At 44.7% G+C, this 20,852-nt stretch overlaps 1 protein-coding gene across 1 annotated transcript in view; it reads left to right on the top strand.

Moving 5' to 3' along the window:
- Positions 1-20,852, top strand: part of PECR (peroxisomal trans-2-enoyl-CoA reductase) — a 59,443-nt gene that overhangs the window by 22,994 nt on the left and 15,597 nt on the right. The window contains exons 4-5 of the mRNA XM_030210346.1: positions 603-684; positions 6,322-6,418. Coding sequence (XP_030066206.1) covers positions 603-684; positions 6,322-6,418 — 179 coding nt within the window. The remainder of the gene's footprint in view (positions 1-602; positions 685-6,321; positions 6,419-20,852) is intronic.

Here is a 20,852-nt window from a genome sequence, read left to right as displayed (position 1 = left end):
GGCACAGACCGTATAAGTCTGCCCAGCAGCATCTCCGCCTCCCGCCACCGGCTCTGCCACCCAATCTCGGCTAAGCTCCTTAGGATCCATTCCTTCTGAACAGGATTCCTTTATGTTTATCCCATGCGTGTTTGAATTCCGTTACCGTTTTCGTTTGCACCACCTCCCATGGGAGGGCATTCCAAGCATCCACTACTCTCTCCGTGAAAAAATACTTCCTGACATTTTTCTTGAGTCTGCCCCCCTTCAATCTCATTTCATGTCCTCTCGTTCTACCGCCTTCCCATCTCCAGAAAAGGTTCATATGCGGATTAATACCTTTCAGATATTTGAACGTCTGTATCATATCACCCCTGTTTCTCCTTTCCTCCAGAGTATACATGTTCAGGTCCGCATGTCTCTCCTCATACGTCTTGTAACACAAATGGACCCCTTCATGATAAAGAATACATTAATGAGTAGATAATTGTGTCAGATAGATGATATGGAAATGTACAGGGACAAAAGTTTGCGTTTTGCAGTGCTGTAAACTTTGAAAGATAGTCATTAAAAAAATAGTTCAAGCAGTTATCGAATCCTTTCTCCCCCCCCTTCTTTTCCAGTCTACAACGCTTGGATGAGGGAACATGGAGGAGTAATTGTAAACATTGTGGCAGACGTATGGAAAGGATTCCCTGGCATGACGTAAGGATCAATACAGAATTTGTAATGTTCAATTCGGAAAACAAAATCACGGAGAAGCGCTTTATAATTGCTCAGTTTTTCTGTTACTGTTTTTTTTCTTAAAGAAATTCTGCCTTTGGGTTGTCAGAGGAAAGCTTTAGAGCAAGGCAGTCGTATGAATTTGATCCTTGTATATTTAGGAGTATTAAAACAAAAACCCTTAATTTGTGTGTTTTTGTGATTTTGTATTTTTTTTTTTGTGAAATTCTTATCAACCAGTCAGCACTACTGTAAGTCAATGTATGTATCCCCTCCCCTGCAATTGTCATACATCTTGCACCATCCTCTATGTAATCTGTCATACGTATTACAATACATACAAATTACATAAGAATATAAGCATTGCCATACTGGGACAGACGGTAGGTCTATCAAGCCCAGCATCCTGTTTCCAACAGTGGCCAATCCAGATCACAAGTACCTGGCAAGTTCCCAAAACAGTACAATACATTTTATTCTGCTTATCCTAGAAATAGTGGATTTTTCCCCAAGTCCATCTTAAACATAAAGGAATCCTGTTCAGAAGGAATGGATCCTCCGAAGCTTAGTGGAGATTGGGTGGCAGAGCTGGTGGTGGGAGGCGGGGCTAGTGCCGGGCAGACTTCTACGGTCTGTGACCTGAAAATGGCAGATACAAATCAAATTTGAACCTCCTTTTTTTTTTTTTTGTTACATTTGTACCCCGCGCTTTCCCACTCATAGCAGGTTCAATGCAGCTTACATATTATATTCAGGCACTTATTTGTACCTGTGGCAATGGAGGGTTAAGTGACTTGCCCAGAGTCACAAGCAGCTGCAGTGGGAATTGAACTCAGTTCCCCTGGATTAAAGTCCACTGCACTAACCACTAGGCTACTCCTCTACTCCTGAAAAGGTTATACGGTGGAAAGCAATCACCCCTCCTTTATTAGTGACTTGCCCAGAGTCCCACTAGCAACATTCCATGTAGAAGTCGGCCCTTGCAGATCACCAATGTGGCCGCGCAGGCTTCTACATGGAATGTTGCTAGTGGAATAGCAACATTCCATGTAGAATCTCCAATAGTAGCAACATTCCATGTAGAATCTCCAATAGTGGCAACATTCCATGTAGAACCTCCAATAGTATCTATTTTATTTTTGTTACATTTGTACCCTGCGCTTTCCCACTCATGGCAGGCTCAATGCAGCTTACATGGGGCAATGGAGGGTTAAGTGACTTGCCCAGAGTCCCACTAGCAACATTCCATGTAGAAGTCGGCCCTTGCAGATCACCAATGTGGCTGCACAGGCTTCTGCTTCTGTGAGTCTGACGTCCTGCACGTACGTGCAGGACGTCAGACTCACAGAAACAGAAGCCTGCGCAGCCTTCTACATGGAATGTTGCTAGTGGAATAGCAACATTCCATGTAGAATCTCCAATAGTAGCAACAGAATCTCAATAGTAGCAACATTCCATGTAGAATCTCCAATAGTGGCAACATTCCATGTAGAATCTCCAATAGTGGCAACATTCCATGTAGAACCTCCAATAGTATCTATTTTATTTTTGTTACATTTGTACCCTGCGCTTTCCCACTCATGGCAGGCTCAATGCAGCTTACATGGGGCAATGGAGGGTTAAGTGACTTGCCCAGAGTCCCACTAGCAACATTCCATGTAGAAGTCGGCCCTTGCAGATCACCAATGTGGCTGCACAGGCTTCTGCTTCTGTGAGTCTGACGTCCTGCACGTACGTGCAGGACGTCAGACTCACAGAAACAGAAGCCTGCGCAGCCTTCTACATGGAATGTTGCTAGTGGAATAGCAACATTCCATGTAGAATCTCCAATAGTAGCAACAGAATCTCAATAGTAGCAACATTCCATGTAGAATCTCCAATAGTGGCAACATTCCATGTAGAATCTCCAATAGTGGCAACATTCCATGTAGAATCTCCAATAGTAGCAACATTCCATGTAGAATCTCCAATAGTATCTATTTTATTTTTGTTACATTTGTACCCTGCGCTTTCCCACTCATGGCAGGCTCAATGCAGCTTACATGGGGCAATGGAGGGTTAAGTGACTTGCCCAGAGTCACAAGGAGCTGCCTGTGCCTGAAGTGGGAATCGAACACAGTTCCTCAGTTCCCCAGGACCAAAGTCCACCACCCTAACCACTAGGCCACTAGTGGGATATACATATGTTTAATGTAAAAGAAACCTTTACTATGCTGATGATACCATGACTTCAGTAGTACTGTGAGGCCTGCTGCTAGAGGTCACAGCTGCCATTTTGCAGAGGCAGCCACTACAGGCAGGAGTGAAAAAAAAATACTTGCTGACATTATTCCTGAGTCGGCCCCCCCTTCAACCTCAATTCATGTCCTCTAAAAAAAAGATCTAGGTGTCATTGTAGATTAATATGCTAAAATATTCTGCTAAATGTGCAGTGGCAGCCAAGAAAGCAAACAGGATGCTAGGAATTATTAAGAAAAGGGATGGTGATTATTATAATGCCTCTGTATCTCTCCGTGGGTCGACCTCACCTTGAGTACTGCATTCAGTTCTGGTTGCCGTATCTCAAAAAAAGATATAGCGGAATTGGAAAAAGGTTCAAAGAAGAGCAGCCAAAATGATAAAGGGGACGGAAGTCCTCTTGTATGAGGAAAGGCTAAAGAGGTTAGGGCTTTTCAGCTTTGAAAAGAGACGGATGAGAGGAGATATGATTGAGGCCTACAAAATCCTGAGTGGTGTAGAACGAGTAGAAGTACATTGATTATTTTTATTTGTTTCAAAAAGTACAAAGACTAGGGGACACTCAAGAAAGTTACATGGAAATATTTTAAAAACAAATAGGAGAAAATATTTTTTCACTCAACTAATAGTTTATATCTGGAACTGTTTGCCGGAGGACGCAGTGACAGCGGTTAACATATCTGGGTTTAAAAAAGGTTTGGATTAGTTTCTGGAGTAAAAGTCCATAATCTGCTATTGAAACAGACAAGGGGAAGCAACAGCTTGCCCTGGGATTGTAACATGAATGTTGCCATGATTTGGGTTTCTGCCAGGTATTTGTGACCTGACTTGGCCACTGTTAGAAACAGGATATTGGGCTAGATGTACCATTGGTCTGACTCAGTATGGCTACTCTTATGTGAGTGGGCATTAGGGATTGGGCACAGGTAGACCTGAAAGGATCCTGGGGGGTGAGGGGGGGTGAGGATTGTGGTTATATTTGAGAAGGGGATTGGAAGGGGCTTGACAGTTCATGGGGAGGGGTAGGGAGAGAGGGGGGTCAGAATCTTGGGTGGGGTGGGGGTTTGGGGCCTGGCCAGATACTCTTATGCAGGTCCAAACTGAATATCAGCCAGGACCTGCATAAGACCAAGGAGCTACAACAGGCCAAATTAGCCTCAGCACAACCTCAATATTCAATGCCAGATATTTATTTATTTATTTATTTATTTATTTATTTATTACATTTGTACCCCGCGCTTTTCCACACACAGCAGGTTCAATGCGGCTTACATAGTAAAAAGAATTACAAAGTCTTGTAAGGAGAAAATTACGAACTGTAATAGACATAGTAATAGGCCTTAAAAGTATGTAAATTGAACATGGAAAGATATGGCCTGGCATTGAGTATCGAGGGCTAATTCTATCTGTGGTGGTCACTGTTTAAAACCCCCCCAAAAAAACACTGACTGCCATGGGCTGAATATCAACCGTTCTATTTTTAATTTAACAAATGGAAACGGTCAGTTTTAAAGTAAGAATTTACTTATGTACTTCATATTTTGAAATTTGAATAATATTTTTTGTATGGTGAGTTGCGTGGAGAGAGGGTCCCTAGCTCCATTGTTGAGGATTGCTTTGTGGAGGTTCAGGGTTTAAACTGAGATTCTCAGAGCAGCCGAGTTACCCAGCTCCAGCAGAGAGACTTTAGGTTATTTCTGTCTTTCTGACAACCCTATACTGAGGCATTATGGAACTTGCAGCACGGGTTTCAAGGGTGTAATCGAAGACTGCAACTCCCACACTGCTTCAGGCTCTAAGTTCAAATCCAGGATTGGCCATGTCTCCCTGCTGGAACTAGGTAACATAGAGGGGAATAATCGAACGTCGCCGGCGAAATAGGCCGCCGGCGATCTATTTTGGCGGTGGCGCAACAGCTGGCCGGAACCGTATTTTCAAAAAAGATGGCCGGCCATCTTTTTTTTTTCGATAATACAGTGTGGGCCGGCGAAATGCCTTGGATTTCGCCGGGTTTGAGATCGCCGGCAGTTTTTTCCATTATCGCGGAAAAACAAAAGTGGCGATCTCAAACCCGGTGAAATCCAAGGCATTTGGCCGTGGGAGGAGCCAGCATTTGTAGTGCAACGGTCCCCCTCACATGCCAGGACACCAACCGGGCACCCTAGGGGGCACTTCAAACATCTTTTATAAACAACCAAATTAGCTTCCAGGTGCATAGCACCCTTCCCTTGTGTGCTGAGTCCCCCAAATCCCCCCCAAAACCCACTGCCCACAAGTGTGCACCATTACCCTAGCCCTAAGGGCTGAAGGGGGGCACCTACATGTGGGTACAGTGGGTTTTGGGGGGTTTGGGAGGGCTCAACATTACCCACCACAAGTGGAACAGGTAGGGGGGGGGATGGGCCTGGCTCTGCCTTTCTGCAGTCCACTGCAACCAACAACAACTGTTCCAGGGACCTGCATACTGCTGTCAGGGTGCTGGGTATGACATTTGAGGCTGGCATACAGGCTGGCAAAAAAGGTTTGTATTTTAATAATTTTAGTGTGGGAGGGGGTTGGCGACCACTGGGAGAGTAAGGAGAGGTCATCCCCCATTCCCTCCAGTGGTCATCTGGTCAGTTGGGGCACCTTTTTGAGGCTTGGTCGTAAAAATAAAAGGACCAAGTAAACCCGGCGAAATACTGCTTATCGCCAGGTTTTATTTTTCCATTATCCGCGAAAGCCGGCCTTCTGGTAGCCACGGCCAAGCCTGCCCATGTCCCGCCTTCGCTTCACCGCCAGCACGCCCCTTTGAACTTTCGCCGGCGAGGCGAAGGGAAAGCGGCGAAGCTATCACAAATGTAGCTTTCGAATATATGCTTTTCGCCGCTTTTGCAAAATCGCCGGCCATATCCCGATTTGTGTCGGGGAAATAGCCGGCGATTACTTTCGATTATAAGCTGGTTAGACTAGAATCCAGATTTCACTCCCATATAGAAGGATTTGTGAAATAATAATACTGACCGTTACAACGGTAGTTTTTGGGTGGCCGAAACTAGCTGGTGGGAGTTTTTATGCATAGAAGCCCCTTGGGAGTTAGCGCCTTTCATAGCTTGTTTAAAATTGTGGAGGATGATTGATGTATGAAAATGTCACTATGGTTTGCCTCTCTGTTGCCACCCCAGATATTTCTGTCTAGAGATGCCACTGGATAGCTGTATACCAGTTTCCTTTTTTTCTTGAGAGCGTTTATTCCAAAAGGAAAATGTGATTATACCACAGCGTAGTGGGTGTCGGTAGCTTGTATGCAGAGAATCAAATTTTCATTCCACTTGGCTTTCTCAGTGCCTTTTCTGTAATGGAATTAATAAATCTTTGCTCTCCTTTTCCGCCATTTGAAAGGCACACTGGAGCAGCAAGAGCAGCCGTGGATAACATGACCAAGAGCTTGGCTGTAGAGTGGGCCCACAGTGGAGTGAGAATCAATTCTGTTTCTCCGGTAGGTAACAGTGAATTGGAAGAACATTGAGTTTGAGTTCCTCGGATGGGTTATTCTTCAGTATTTGATGTGGAATAAAGTGAACTGTGTTGATTTTAGATTAGTAATATGAACAGTTATTATAATATTCCAAAGTATTTGGCAGAAGGGTGAATGATAGGCAAGCAGGATGTGCTGCTTTAGGTTCATTAGGTTGGTAACCTGTGAATTTGTAAACATTTGGTATTTGTAGCAGCAGAGATACAATTTGGATAATCCTATATGCTTTGCTAACGTCCTTCATTCTGCCCATAATCGTCCATAAACCCAAATACATGAATAACTTTTATATGCATGGGGTTCGCTATACCGGTGTATTTTTACTAAGATGCACAAATTGAAAATTTGCATGTTTGGGGGTTTTTGAGGCTTTCTCTTTTTAGATTTGTTTTTAAAACAGGTTTTGTGCACTAATAATGCCTGCAGGAACCTAAAAATAAAAGCCCTTAAAAACAAATTAGTGTGCCTTAGAAAAATACTGGTATAGCAAGCATTATATGCATGGCTGTGCTATGTGTGTAAAAATACAGTACTTCTGCCTGAGCAGCCTGGATCACTGCTACAGTTGCACAGCTCTCCTTTCAGCGGGAGCAGTTGTGACAGTCGATGGAGGAAAATGGAAAACCTTTCTGAATAAACGTGGTGAACTCTTGTCAGATAGCACGGCCCCATTCTTGTTTGTCAGAGGGTTCTGATCACTCCTTAAGTAAAGACAGCAAGTAAGAATGACAGGCATCACAGCTAGTTCCAAGGTTGCAGATGCAGAGCAAAATTCTTGCCTTGTCTTTAAGAGTTCCTATAGCAGCTGCCTTTAATGGGCCAGTGCTGCTTTTCCTGGTAACATAGTAGATGACGGCAGAAAAAGACCTGCACGGTCCACCCAGTCTGCCCAACAAGATAAACTCACATGTGCCATTTTTTTGTGTATACCTTTTGATTTGTACCTGTCTTTTTCAGGGCACAGACCGTATAAGTCTGCCCAGCACTATCCCCGCCTCCCACCACCGGCTCTGGCACAGACCGTATAAGTCTGCCCAGCACTATCCCCACCTCCCAACCACCAGCCCTGCCTCCCACTACCGGCTAAGCTTCTGGGGATCCCTTCCTTCTGAGCAGGATTCCTTTATGTTTATCCCACGCATGTTTGAATTCCGTTACCATTTTCCTCTCCACCACCTCCCACCGGAGGGCATTCCAAGCATCCACTACTCTCTCTGTGAAAAAATACTTCCTGACATTTTTCTTGAGTCTTCCCCCCTTCATTCTCATTTCATGTCCTCTAGTTCTACCGCCTTCCCATCTCCGGAAAAGGTTCGTTTGTGGATTAATACCTTTTAAATATTTGAACGTCTGTATCATATCACCTCTGTTTCTCCTTTCCTCCAGAGTATACATGTTTAGTTCAGCAAGTCTCTCCTCATACGTCTTGTAACGCAAATCCCATACCATTCTCGTAGCTTTTCTTTGCACCGCTTCCATTTTTTTAACATCCTTCGCAAGATACGGCCTCCAAAACTGAACACAATACTCCAGGTGGGGCCTCACCAATGTCTTATACAGGGGTATTAAAACCTTTTTTCTTCTGCTGGTCACACCCCTCTCTATACAGCCTAGCAACCTTCTAGCTACGGCCACCGCCTTGTCACACTGTTTCATCGCCTTCAGGTCCTCGGATACTATCACCCCAAGATCCCTCTCCCCGTCCGTACCTATCAGACTCTCCCCGCCTAACACATACGTCTTCCTTGGATTTCTACTCCCTAAGTGCATCACTTTGCATTTCTTCGCATTGAATTTTAATTGCTAAACCTTAGACCATTCTTCTAGCTTCCGCAGATCTTCTTTCATGCTTTCCACTCCCTCCGGGGTGTCCACTCTGTTGCAAATCTTGGTGTCATCCGCAAAAAGGCAAACTTTACCTTGTAAGCCTTCGACAATATCACTCACAAATATATTGAATAGAATCGGCCCCAGCACCGATCTTGAAAGCACATTGGCCTATTCTGCATTCTGAGTTAGCCTAGACAGCTGTCATGTCATCTGACTTATGCTCATCTAAGACCTTTTTCTTTTATTAACAATATTATGTCGGTCACACACTATACAATTTATAACTGGAGGAGTGGCCTGGTGGTTAGGGTGGTGGACTTTGGTCCTGGGGAACTGAGGAACTGAGTTCGATTCCCGGCACAGGCAGCTCCTTGTGACTCTGGGCAAGTCACTTAACCCTCCATTGCCCCATGTAAGCCGCATTGAGCCTGCCATGAGTGGGAAAGCGCGGGGTACAAATGTAACAAAAATAAAATAGATACTATTGGAGATTCTACATGGAATGTTGCTACTATTGGAGATTCTACATGGAATGTTGCTATTCCATTAACAACATTCCAGGTAGAAGGCTGCGCAGGCTTCTGTTTCTGTGACTACTAGCACGGCTTGAAGTGGAGGAGTGGCCTAGTGGTTAGAGTGGTGGACTTTGGTCCTGGGGAACTGGGTTCGATTCCTACTTCAGGCACAAGCAGCTCCTTGTGACTCTGGGCAAGTCACTTAACCCTCCATTGCCCCATGTAAGCCGCATTGAGCCTGCCATGAGTGGGAAAGCGTGGGGTACAAATGTAATAAAATAAATGCATGCATGCCCGCAGCCTTTTTATGTATATACCTCTTGTTTGTTATAACACATGGAGTATGTCTGCTGCACTATCAGGATTGTAAGGAGCTCAGAAGGCAGACAATGGTATACAGCAGTGCTGAATTAGAATGCACAGATTGTTGATACAGACTACAGCGATGTGAAAAAGTATTTACTCCCTTCTTGAGTTTCTCCCGTTATTGCATAAATGTTACATTGACTGGATTCTGATCTTTATACAAAATATAGTAGTAGACAAAGGGAACCTGAGTGAACGTACAACATAAAGGCCGATATTCCAAAGCAATTTAAACAGCCAGAAGTGAGGCTCCTGGCTGTTTAAATTTTTTGTCTGGGACTTACTGTGCATATTCAACGGCTTATCACCGCCGAATATACCTGGTTAGCGTCCAAGCCAAAACCAGCTATTTTATGGGCAGTTAGGGGGCGGAGTCGGCACTTTTCTAGTTAAGTGCCGATATTCACTGCTTAACTGAATAAATAGGGCCATTTAAAACACAGTCCTGTCTTTATCCGGTTTAACTTATCCAGTTAAGTGTTGAATATTGCACTTAACCAGATCAGCATTATCCGGCTGCATATCCCTCGATACTACTACTACTATTATTTAGCATTTCTATAGCGCTACAAGGCGTAGGCAGCGCTGCACAAACATAGAAGAAAGACAGTCCCTGCTCAAAGAGCTATGTAATAAAAGTGAGACAAGTATAGGACAATCAAGCCATTGTGACATCACTGATGAGGTTGGCTCTTATTGGTGGACTGAGGCATTATGACATCACAATATTAGCTCTGGTTACAAGAGACTACTACTACTATTATTTAGCATTTCTATAGCGCTACAAGGCGTACGCAGCGCTGCACAAACATAGAAGAAAGACAGTCCCTGCTCAAAGAGCTTACAATCTAATAGACAAAAAATAAAGTAAGCAAATCAAATCAATTAATGTGTACAGGAAGGAGGAGAGGGGGGTAGGTGGAGGTAAGTGGTTACGAGTCAAAAGCAGTGTTAAAGAGGTGGGCTTGATACTCACTGCTGGTGCCCAGATATGGCCTAGCATTGAGTTACTGTGGATACTGCTGGTGGCAGCCAAAAAAAACCCCACTGACTGCAGCTGGCTGAATATTGACCCCTATAGTATTTAAATTAATACTTTGTTTATTTAAGGAACAAAGTTATCCAACATCAAAAAGTAACTATCACTAACCACACCCTTTTCAAAAGACATTACATGATGTGATACCCGCAAGCGAGCCTTCTCCGGAGTAGCCCCCACACTCTGGAATGCATTGCCTGAAAGGCTCCACTTAACACAAGGCTATCTGTACTTCAGGAAGCAGGTGAAAGCTTGGCTCTTCAACCTGACCTTTATGTTTCAACATTTTTTATTGAGGACAAATCAAAAGAAGCAATGTGGATTTACTTCGAGTATCAAGAAAACAAATTATCTACTATAATAAAAAGCACCTCCAACGTTCTGAAGCTGACTCCGTGGCTTCAGTGAAGGGTTCGTAAGTGTGTAACCTCTCTCTCTGCCCCGCCCTCGCATCAAAACGTGATGACGTGGAGGGCGGGTAATCAGAAGGCAGGACTGAGGGAACGAACTCGCCTCCAACGTTCTGAGAGAGCATAATCGCTGGGTGGCTGGAGGGGAGGCAGGGGAGACAGGAGAATCGCTGGATGGCTCGAGGGGGGGCAGGGGATAGAGGAGAATTGCTGGGTGCCTGGAGGGGGGGCAGGGGAGACTAGAATCGCTGGGTGGCTGGAGGGGGGCAGGGGAGAGAGGACAATCACACACAATCTCTCTTCTCTCTCTCTCACAGACACACTCGCACCCAGACTCACTCTGTCACATACACACACTCGCACATTCACTCTCTCTCACACAGTCACTCTACTACTACTACTACTACTACTACTCAACATTTCTAAAGCGCTACCAGACTTACGCAGCGCTGTACAGTCAAACTTGAAGAGAGACAGACCCTGCTCAAAAGAGCTTACAATCTCACACACACTCTCTCAAACATACACACTCCGAGGAAAACCTTGCTAGCACCCGTTTAATTTGTGTGAGAAACGGGCCTTATTTACTAGTATACAATAAAGACAGAATGATAAAGGCAGTCATCAAACTTTTAACAGTTATATCCACCTACCAATTATTTATTGACAACACCCTTATCACCGGTGTAGAATCACCCATGTAACACACTTATAGTAACCACTTATTCCAAAACATTTCAAGAGAGCGTCATCAGTTGTCCTATTCATATCTATCCACCCTACCCAACCCTTAACCACCAACTGACTAAGAACAAAACTACTGTCCTTATCCTAATTAAGAAATACCTGTTAACCGATCATATCAACAACTCAACCAACCCACCACCTCCCAAAATCCCCCTCCCTTCCATTACCTCCCCCGTATCTCCCCAAAGATCCCCATGGGCTTGTATTCTGATAGCCCCTGGGATCAACCTGGCCTTTAAAGGAAGAAGTAACTTGTCTCACTCACACACACAAGGAGTGACATGGGCTGCACATACTCCTACCCTAGCTGAGATAATATTTAACCATCTCTCTGACCTCATGTACAACTTTCTTTAAATCAATCGCCTTACTTTCCAACTCTTCTTTCTCTCTTACCTATCTATATGTTCCATTTTTGCTTATGAGGAGAGACTTGCTGAACTAAACATGTATACCCTGGAGGAAAGGAGAAACAGGGGTGATATGATACAGACGTTCAAATATTTGAAAGGTATTAATCCGCAAACGAACCTTTTCCGGAGATGGGAAGGTGGTAGAACGAGAGGACATGAAATGAGATTGAAGGGGGGCAGACTCAAGAAAAATGTCAGGAAGTATTTTTTCACGGAGAGAGTAGTGGATGCTTGGAATGCCCTCCCGTAGGAGGTGGTGGAAATGAAAACGGTAATGGAATTCAAACATGCGTGGGATAAGCATAAAGGAATCCTGTGCCGAAGGAATGGATCCTCAGGAGCTTAGTCAAGATCGGGAGGCGGGGCTGGTGGTAGGGAGGCGGGGATAGTGCTGGGAAGACTTAATATGGTCTGTGCCCTGAAGAACACAGGTACAGATCAAAGTAGGGTATACACAAAAATTAGCACATATGAGTTATCTTGTTGGGCAGACTGGATGGACCGTGCAGGTCTTTTTCTGCCGTCATCTACTATGTTACTATGTTACCAATTATAATGTTCAAGTACATATTGTGTTGTCATTGCAAGTAGTATACCATGCCATACTTTGTATTGTTATTTGAATATTTTTACTGCTGTAATTGCCTATTTCTGAATGAACATGATATTATATACTTGATCGTGGTCTTTGTTGTTTCACTTTTGTGAAGAGGGACCACATCCACTCTTCTCCAATCCCACAGAACCTTCCCCATCTCAATGGATTTAATAAACAAATCTTTAAGAAGACCGGCCAGAACCTTTTTGAGCTCCCTCAATATCCTGCTTTGGATCCTGTCCGGTCCCGTGGCTTTGTCCGCCTTTACATTTCCAAGTTGTTCACACTCACTTTCTTCCGTGAACGATGCTATATCCACTCCATTCTCGTATGTACCTTTGCCAGTCAATCGTGATCCATCACCAGGATTTTTTTCCGAGAACACAGAACCAGAAGTATTTGTTTAGCACGTTTGTTTGTTCTTCATCATTATTCACTTAGCAGTTTACAGCATCTTTCAGTCTCAGAATTCCATTTTTAAGCTTTCTCCTTTCACTAATATACCTGAAAACATTTGTTGCTCCTCCTCGCATTTCTAGCCATTTGTTCTTCCGCTTTCGCCAGATGTATATCTCTCTTGGCTTCTTTCAGTTTTATCCTGGAGTGGAGGAGTGGCCTAGTGGTTAGGGTGGTGGACTTTGGTCCTGAGGAACTGAGTTCAATTCCCACTTCAGGCACAGGCAGCTCCTTGTGACTCTGGGCAAGTCACTTAACCCTCCATTGCCCCATGTAAGCCGCATTGAGCCTGCCATGAGTGGGAAAGCGCAGGGTACAAATGTAACAAAAATAAAATAGATACTATTGGAGATTCTACATGGAATGTTGCTACTATTGGAGATTCTACATGGAATGTTGCTATTCCACTAACAACATTCCATGTAGAAGGCTGCGCAGGCTTCTGTTTCTGTGAGTGTGAGTCTGACGTCCAAGCCTGCGTGGCCACATTGGTGATCTGCAAGGGCCGACTTCTACATGGAATGTTGCTAGTGGAATAGCAACATTCCATGTAGAATCTCAAATAGTAGCAACAGTGGAGGAGTGGCCTAGTGGTTAGGGTGGTGGACTTTGGTCCTGAGGAACTGAGTTCGATTCCCACTTCAGGCACAGGCAGCTCCTAGTGACTCTGGGCAAGTCACTTAACCCTCCATTGCCCCATGTAAGCTGCATTGAGCCTGCCATGAGTGGGAAAAATGCGGGGTACAAATATAACAAAAAAAAAAAATCCAGTATTCCTCTCTGTATTCATCTTCTAGAGTTTTTCTGTATTCTATGAATGTCAACTCTTTAGTCTTTTTTCATCCACTTGCTTGGAGAACCATATTTGTTTCCTTTTTGTCTTGCTTTTATTTACTCTCCTCACATAAAGGTTAGTAGCCATATTTATAGCTGCTTTCAGTCTGGACCACTGCCTTTCCACTTCTCGTATATTCTCCCAGCCCACCAGCTCTTCCTTCAGGAATTCCCCCATTTTACTAAAGTCAGCATGTTTGAAATCCAGGACTTTGAGTTTTGAGTGGCTGCCCTTCGCTTTAGCTGTTATATCAAACCAAACTGTTTGATGATCAGTGCTGACCAGGTGGGCACCCACTTGGACATTAGAGGGAAAGGGAATGGGATTTGATATACTGCCTTTCTGTGTTTTTTTTTTTTTTTTGCAACTACATTCAAAGTGGTTTACATAGTATATACAGGTACTTATTTGTACCTGGGGCAATGAAGGGTTAAGTGACTTGCTCAGAGTCGCAAGGAGTTGCAGTGGGAATCAAACCCAGTTCCCCAGGATCAAAGTCCGCTGCACTAACCGCTAGGCTACTCCTCTACTCACTTTCCTCATTTGTGAGCACCACATCCGTCGTCACCCCCTCCATGTGTTCCGTCACCATTTGTCTGAGCAGAGCATTTCGAAAGGCATCCACAGTCTCTCTACATCTTTCCGATTCTGCAGGTGGAACTTTCCAATCCGCATCTGGCAGGTTGAAATCTCCCAGCAAACAGTAGCTCTCTTTTCTTTCCCAACTTTTGACTATCTGTAACCAGATCTTTATCTAGTTACTCAGATTGTGTTGGAGACCTGTAAACACCCATGTGGACAGAGGTTCCGTCATTTCTTTTCAAGGCGATCCATTTCGCTTCTTCTTTTCCCCAAACCCCTGGCATTTCAGTTGCTGCAATATCATTTCTCACGTATAGATCTACTCCTCCAACTTTACGACCATCTCTATCCTTCCTAAATAGATTATAGCCTGGTATGTTTGCATCCCATTAATGGGAATCATTGACCCATGTCTCCATGATAGCAACAATGTCTAAGTCTGCCTCTAACATCAGGGTTTGCAGCAGGGGCGTATCTGCAATCCGGCGGTAGGGGGGGCCAGAGCCAGAGAGGGGGGGCACATTTTTGCCTCCCTCTCCCCCCTCCCCCCCGCCGCCGCCTCTCTCCACCCCCTCCCCGCCGTCAACCCTCCCCCGTTGCTTAGGTCCGACCCGCAATCTCCATATTTCGTCTTCCTCCGTGGCCATGTGCTTCAAGGAAGTAACGCTGCAGTGCTGATTGGTTGAATCCAGTTCGGCGTCTGACGTCGCAGCGACGTCAGACGCCGAACTGGATTCAACGAATCAGCACTGCAGCGTTACTTCCTTGAAGCACATGGCCATTGGCCACGGAGGAAGACGAAATATGGAGATTGCGGGTCGGACCTCGGCTGGCGGGGGTTGGGGCCCCCCGCCAGCAAAAGTAAGAAGCGGGGGAGGGTTGACGGCGGGGAGGGGGGCCAGGGCGAAATCTGCGGGGGCCCAGGCCCCTGTGGCCCCACGCAGATACGCCCCTGGTTTGCAGATCATGAACTTTGTTGCTTAGACTGCGAGCATTTGTGGTCATCGCTTTCCAGCTACATTTCAGTGGCAGTCTCATCTTCTGTTTATTTTTTTCTTTAGTCTCACTTCCTACTGTGTTGATAAGAGGTGATTTGCTAATATTGTTGTTTTCATTACTACTGTCACATCTTGTATTTAGCTGGGGTGACCACTCGAAGTGACCTTCCTCTGTATGCCACCCCTGCCTTCTAGTTTAAATGCCTAGAAACTTATTGTCTGAATTTCTCACAAAATTGTTTTCCTGCCATAGTGAGATGCAGCCCATCATTTCATGTATTGCCCCACCCTCCTATGTACCTAAAACCTTCTTGATGACACCAGACTTTGGGCCACCTATTGAAATTCTCAGTATCTTGTAAACTTTTCTCTCCCTTTCCAAAAGTAGGCAGTACTTCAGAAAAGACTACTGTTTGTACCAAAGGCTTTAACCCCTTCCTCAACTCCTGAAAATCTCTCTGCGCTTCAAGTGGGGTATTATTGGCCAGGTCATTTGTTCCCAGGTGGATAACAACATCAGTGTTGGACTCCTTAGTTTCTTCTCTGAGTGTAGTCAGTATTTGCCTAGTACTCCTGGTAGCTGAGGAGCCTGGAAGGCATTTCACTTTGATGAGCCCCTTGAACTGTGTTCCAGAGTTAATGCCTCTGATAATGGAATCCTCTAGCAGCAACAGTTTTCTGGTATGATAGTCTTTATTAGTGCTTTGGGGGGTGTCTTTTTTTTCTCTTGGGACACTTTCATTGCTTTTTGTTCTACCTCAGTTCTATTTTCTAGAGCATCACGGTGCTGTAATGGAGCAAAGGAATTCTGTAGGGGCAACAATTGAGAGGGTGGATGCTTCTGTGCCATATGTCGTAGTCTGCCCGAGCCTACTGTGATCCATCTATTCTTAGGTGGTTTTATTCTCTGAGGCATTGGTGAGAACTTGGTATGATTCTGGTCAGTGACAGAAGCTGCTTTAATTGCATCCAGTTCCTGCTTTAGTATGCAGAGCTCCTGTTTTAGAGTAGCAAGCTGAAGACAGATAGGACAAGCCTTAAGCCTCCAGATGGTGTGCCTTGGAACTAAAGCACCACAATTATTGCACAGAATAAAAGTCGTCTTGATTGGTTGGAATGGGTATGAACAGGTGTTACTAAGAAAGGGTTAACAGTCTTGCAAGATTGCCTATGCATGACTGAGGAGTAATGTTATTGATTTTAGGGTTGTCTATATATGAGTAGCAAACCCTGGGGAGGGTGGGGTGACATAAGTCTCAGGGAGTCAGCCAAATTCTCTATCAAAATGTTCTCTGGGAGGGGCAAGCAATGACACAGTTTGATAACAATTAAATTCAGTTTGATACAACAATCAAATTCAGCAAGAAACTAACTTTTCTCCTTCAAATCTAAGTATTCCCAAGAATTATAGCAGTTTCATCAGTGTAAATGCAAATGAAACCAGTTGTAAGACTAAAGCTGCTTTTTTTTTTAACCTAGGACTGACAATGGAAAATAAACCTGGCAGATCTAGTCCACAGTATAGTAGCCAAAGTTAGAATACTACAGATAGAGTTAGCAGGGTGAAAGATAAGAAACAGTTTGAATAGCCTATCCTCTCTACTATCAGAGCTAGGCAGAAAGGGAAAGGTTTGTTTTTTGGGGTGTGGTGTGTGTTTTTTTGTTTGTTTTTTAGAGTCTGGGTTAGAAGATATAGAAGTACACCACAATACAGATTCACAGGATAAATTAATTAAGCAATAAAGTCTAAAGAATACATATATCATATAGTTAAACCTCTAGCCAGAAATGTGAGCAATTAAGAATAAAATAATATTAAACACTTAGCAGTATTATTGTTCAGGTCCAGCACATGGAATGCTTCAAAGCAGGGAAAGTCAGAGTTGCTGCAAAGTGCTTCAGTTTCTCAGCCCACTGCCCCTCCGGGTCCTAAGAGATCTTGTTCAGACTTCAGGAGTGGACAGATTAGGCTATTTCTGCTTCTCCTTCCTTATCTGATGTGGCTTTGGTCTATTCAGAGGAGCCATCATTGAAGGAGCTGTTAGAGAGGAGGGGGGGTGATCCAAATGTACTGAGATCGTTTGATAAAGAGGAGCTCAGTATTCTTATTTCTGAGGCACTGGCTGTATTTTCCATTGAGGAACCTTCTGCTTTGGCGTCAGGAGTTCCATCTTGTTGATCAAGAGGGAGCTTGGAGGTCCTTCTAAGGCCTTCTCAATGCATCCAGTCATTCAGGACCTAACTAACAACAGAATGGGTCTCGCCAGACACGAGGCTGAGAGTGGGAAGAGCCATGGCTTGCCTCTACCCATTAGTTCAAGAGGAGAAAAATAAATTGCAGCTTCCCAGGGTGGACTCCCTGGTTACAGCGGTGACTAAGAAGACAACCTTGCCAGTGTAAGGAAGCATTGCCCTAAAAGACCTACAGGATAGGAAGCTAGGAGAGTAGCTGGAACAAGCCTTTGAAGTGGCAGTTCGTTCGTGGCAAGGGCATGCCTGAAGTGGCATCAGCAGTCTGCAACACAAGACGGGCGCCATATCACCCAGCTGTAAGCAAGGTTGGCCTACTTGGCAGATGCTATTTATCAAATGTTATGTATGATATGTTACAGGTTACAGCAACTCTAGTTGCGACATTGGGCAGTGGATGCATCGTCAAAGTCACATCTAGTTAAACTGCCCTTTCGGTGCAAGTGACTATTTGGAGAAGAGCTCACTAGCTTGGTGAAAGAACTGGGGGAAACTAAGCCACAACAGTTGCCGGAGAATAAGCTGAAAGCCTCTGGTCATCCGTCTTCAGGGGCCTCTTGCGTTTTCGTCTGCAGATGGTACGGCCTGGTCATCAGCAATATGATCAGAAGTCCCGCTTTCAGGCACGCCAATCTTTCATGTGGTCAGGAAGTTCAGGGCTTTGCCCTTTGATCTTGACACAGCTCTGAAAAGGTTTACCGATGTTATGGTGGTGGTGGTGGCGTCCTTCCTTCGGTACCAGGGAATCAGATTTCACCCATATCTGCAATCATTGGGTTGGGTGATCAGTTTTGAGAAGAGCAGAGTTAACTCCACTGCAGACGCAGGATTATGTGGGTGTTCTATTCAATACAGCGCGTGGGCGGGAATATTGTGGGATATAAATGCCATAAATAAATAAACACATTAGTGCCCAGTGTTAACAAATATGGGAACATTGGGCACTAATGGGTTAAAGCTGGTTCAGTAGACTTTGTCATCTTATCAGTCAAGGCAGTCCCAGGCTCTGGGACTGTTTTCAGGTTCTGAAGTCTGTGATGGCAGCGATGGAAGTGGTGCCACGGGCAAGGACTCATATGCAGCCTTTACAAAAATCTCTTCTCAGCTGCTGGTCTCCACCGTCACAGAAGTTCAACCTTCCATTTTCCTTGGATGCTGGTTGCCAGACTGAGTATGCAGCGGTGGTTGTTGCCCAGGAATTTGACAGTCAGAGCTCCTTTTCTGATAATATAATGGGAGATGGTGACAACGGATGGCAGCAAGTCAGGTTGGGGAGCTCATTACAAGTTTCATCTGGCACAGGGCACCTGGACAGTAACAGGAGTCTCAGTGGTGGATAAATCGCCTGGAACTCAGGGCAGTGTGGAATGTCTTATGCAATTTCGCTCCCTTTCTAGCGGAGGCCCAGGTACAATTTCCTCTGGCAATACAATGGCAGTGGTTTATATCAGCAAGCAAGATGGGACCCACAGTCCATCCAGTGGTGGAGGAGGCAGCCACTCTCGTGAGTTGGAAGGAGAAAAATCTTCTGTGCTTGTCGGCAGCTCACATCACATCTTGGACCTGGGAGAATGGGAACTATCCAGCTAGGGGTTTCAGTTGATGTTGGACTGATGGGGTTCTCCACTTCTGGATTTGATGGCAACTACAAGGAATGCCAAAGTAGCCAAGTTCTTCAGCCATCAGAAAGAACCGGGCCTCATGGGGATCGATGTATCTCCAGCCAGAGCTGCAGTAGGGCATCTACTGTATATCTTCCTTCCTTAGCCCAAGGTAGGCCATGTGTTGAAAAAGATTGCATTGCACTAGGGAGGCCGTGGTACATGAACCTGATTCAGCTGCTAGATGGGGTTCCTCTCTGTCTTCCGCAAGTATATGGCCTACTGAAGTAAGGTCTAGCACTCATGGAGGAACCGTGCCCTTTGGTTTTACGGCTTGACCTTTGAAAGGGCTTGGTTGAGATGAGAAGGTCATTTCTAATTCGGTCATTGCTACCTTGCTTCAGGTTTGAAAACTCTCTATATCCATGGCGTATGTGAGGGTGTGGGGGAACATTCGAGGGCTGATGTTCTGAGCACGGCTTATCTCCCTTATCTGCTTGGATCACGCACATCCTAGTGTTTCTCCAAGCAGATCTTCAGAAAGGATTGGTATTGGGTTCTCTAAAAGTTCAGGTTGCAGCTTTGGCCTGTTTCAGGAGCTGACTACAGAAGATGTCTCTTGCGGCTCACCCAGATATTGTTTGATTCTTGTGGGGAGTGCGCCGTTAGCGACCTCCCTTTCGTATTCCATATCCAGAGTGGAACCTTAATTTAGTCCTTTAGGCTCTTCAGAAACCTCCTTTTGAGCCACTCCACAAGGCCTCCTTGAAAGATCATTTTATCTCAACCAATCTGTGGAGCTTCTGTCCTTTTGCAGAGAGGACGAGGAGACTCAGTATTCTTCCTTGAATCTTCTTGATATACATAGAGTCCTCATTAGTTATTTGGAAGTCATGAATGAGTTTCGCAAATCGGACACAGTGTTTGGGCTTTTTGGTAAATGGAGGCTTGACCTCATGGCCTCCAAGCCTACAATTGTTAGATGGTTGAAGGAGATGATTGTATCAGCTTTGTGGGCTCATTCTACGAGGTGTAGAAACTACCTTACTGTCTCTGGTGGATATTTGCAAGGCGGTGACGTGGTAGACGCTGCACACCTTTGCCAAGCAATACAGGGTGGACATTATGGTACGCTCAGAATCCAGTTTTGGGGCTTTGGTCCTCAGGGCAGTGAAGCCAGGATCCCATCCACTCTAGGGATTGCTTTTGAACATCTCACAGGTTCTGGAATAGTGGGAAGCTATGTAATTGAAGGAGAAATTAGGTCTTACCTGATAATTTTTTTTCTATTAGTTCTTCCCACTTTTTCAGAGGCCCAACTAAGGTTTCCAAGATATTTATTTGGTGCAAAGTAATAGCTCAAATAACGACACTCACATTGCATGGTGCTTCCTGTGTATCTCTTGTTCTCTACAAGTTGTCCAGAGATAAGAGAGGTATACACAGGTTTGCTCATCTGGTTAGTGTTTAGGTTAGTGAGTTGTTCAAGGTTATTTGTGTTTGTTCCGAGCAGTAGCTTGTCTATGTGAATACTGAGGAGCTGGACTGGATGCTAAAAGAGATGTCTCAGCTCAGCTTTCAGTTCTTTATCTCCAGCTGCTGGTTGATGGACACAACTATCCCACAGCTTCTGGAATATTGGGAAGGACTAAAGGAAAGAAAATTATCAGGTAAGATCTAATTTCTCCTTCACTCTCTTGGGGGAAGGATGAGAAAATAAGATGTTAATAAAAGAATCACGAGCTATTGTGATTT

This window comes from Microcaecilia unicolor, chromosome 7 (assembly GCF_901765095.1).
Source record: "Microcaecilia unicolor chromosome 7, aMicUni1.1, whole genome shotgun sequence".
NCBI lineage: Eukaryota > Metazoa > Chordata > Amphibia > Gymnophiona > Siphonopidae > Microcaecilia > Microcaecilia unicolor.
Note: the sequence above shows the minus strand (reverse complement) of the source record. Positions and strands in the feature narration are given on the sequence as shown.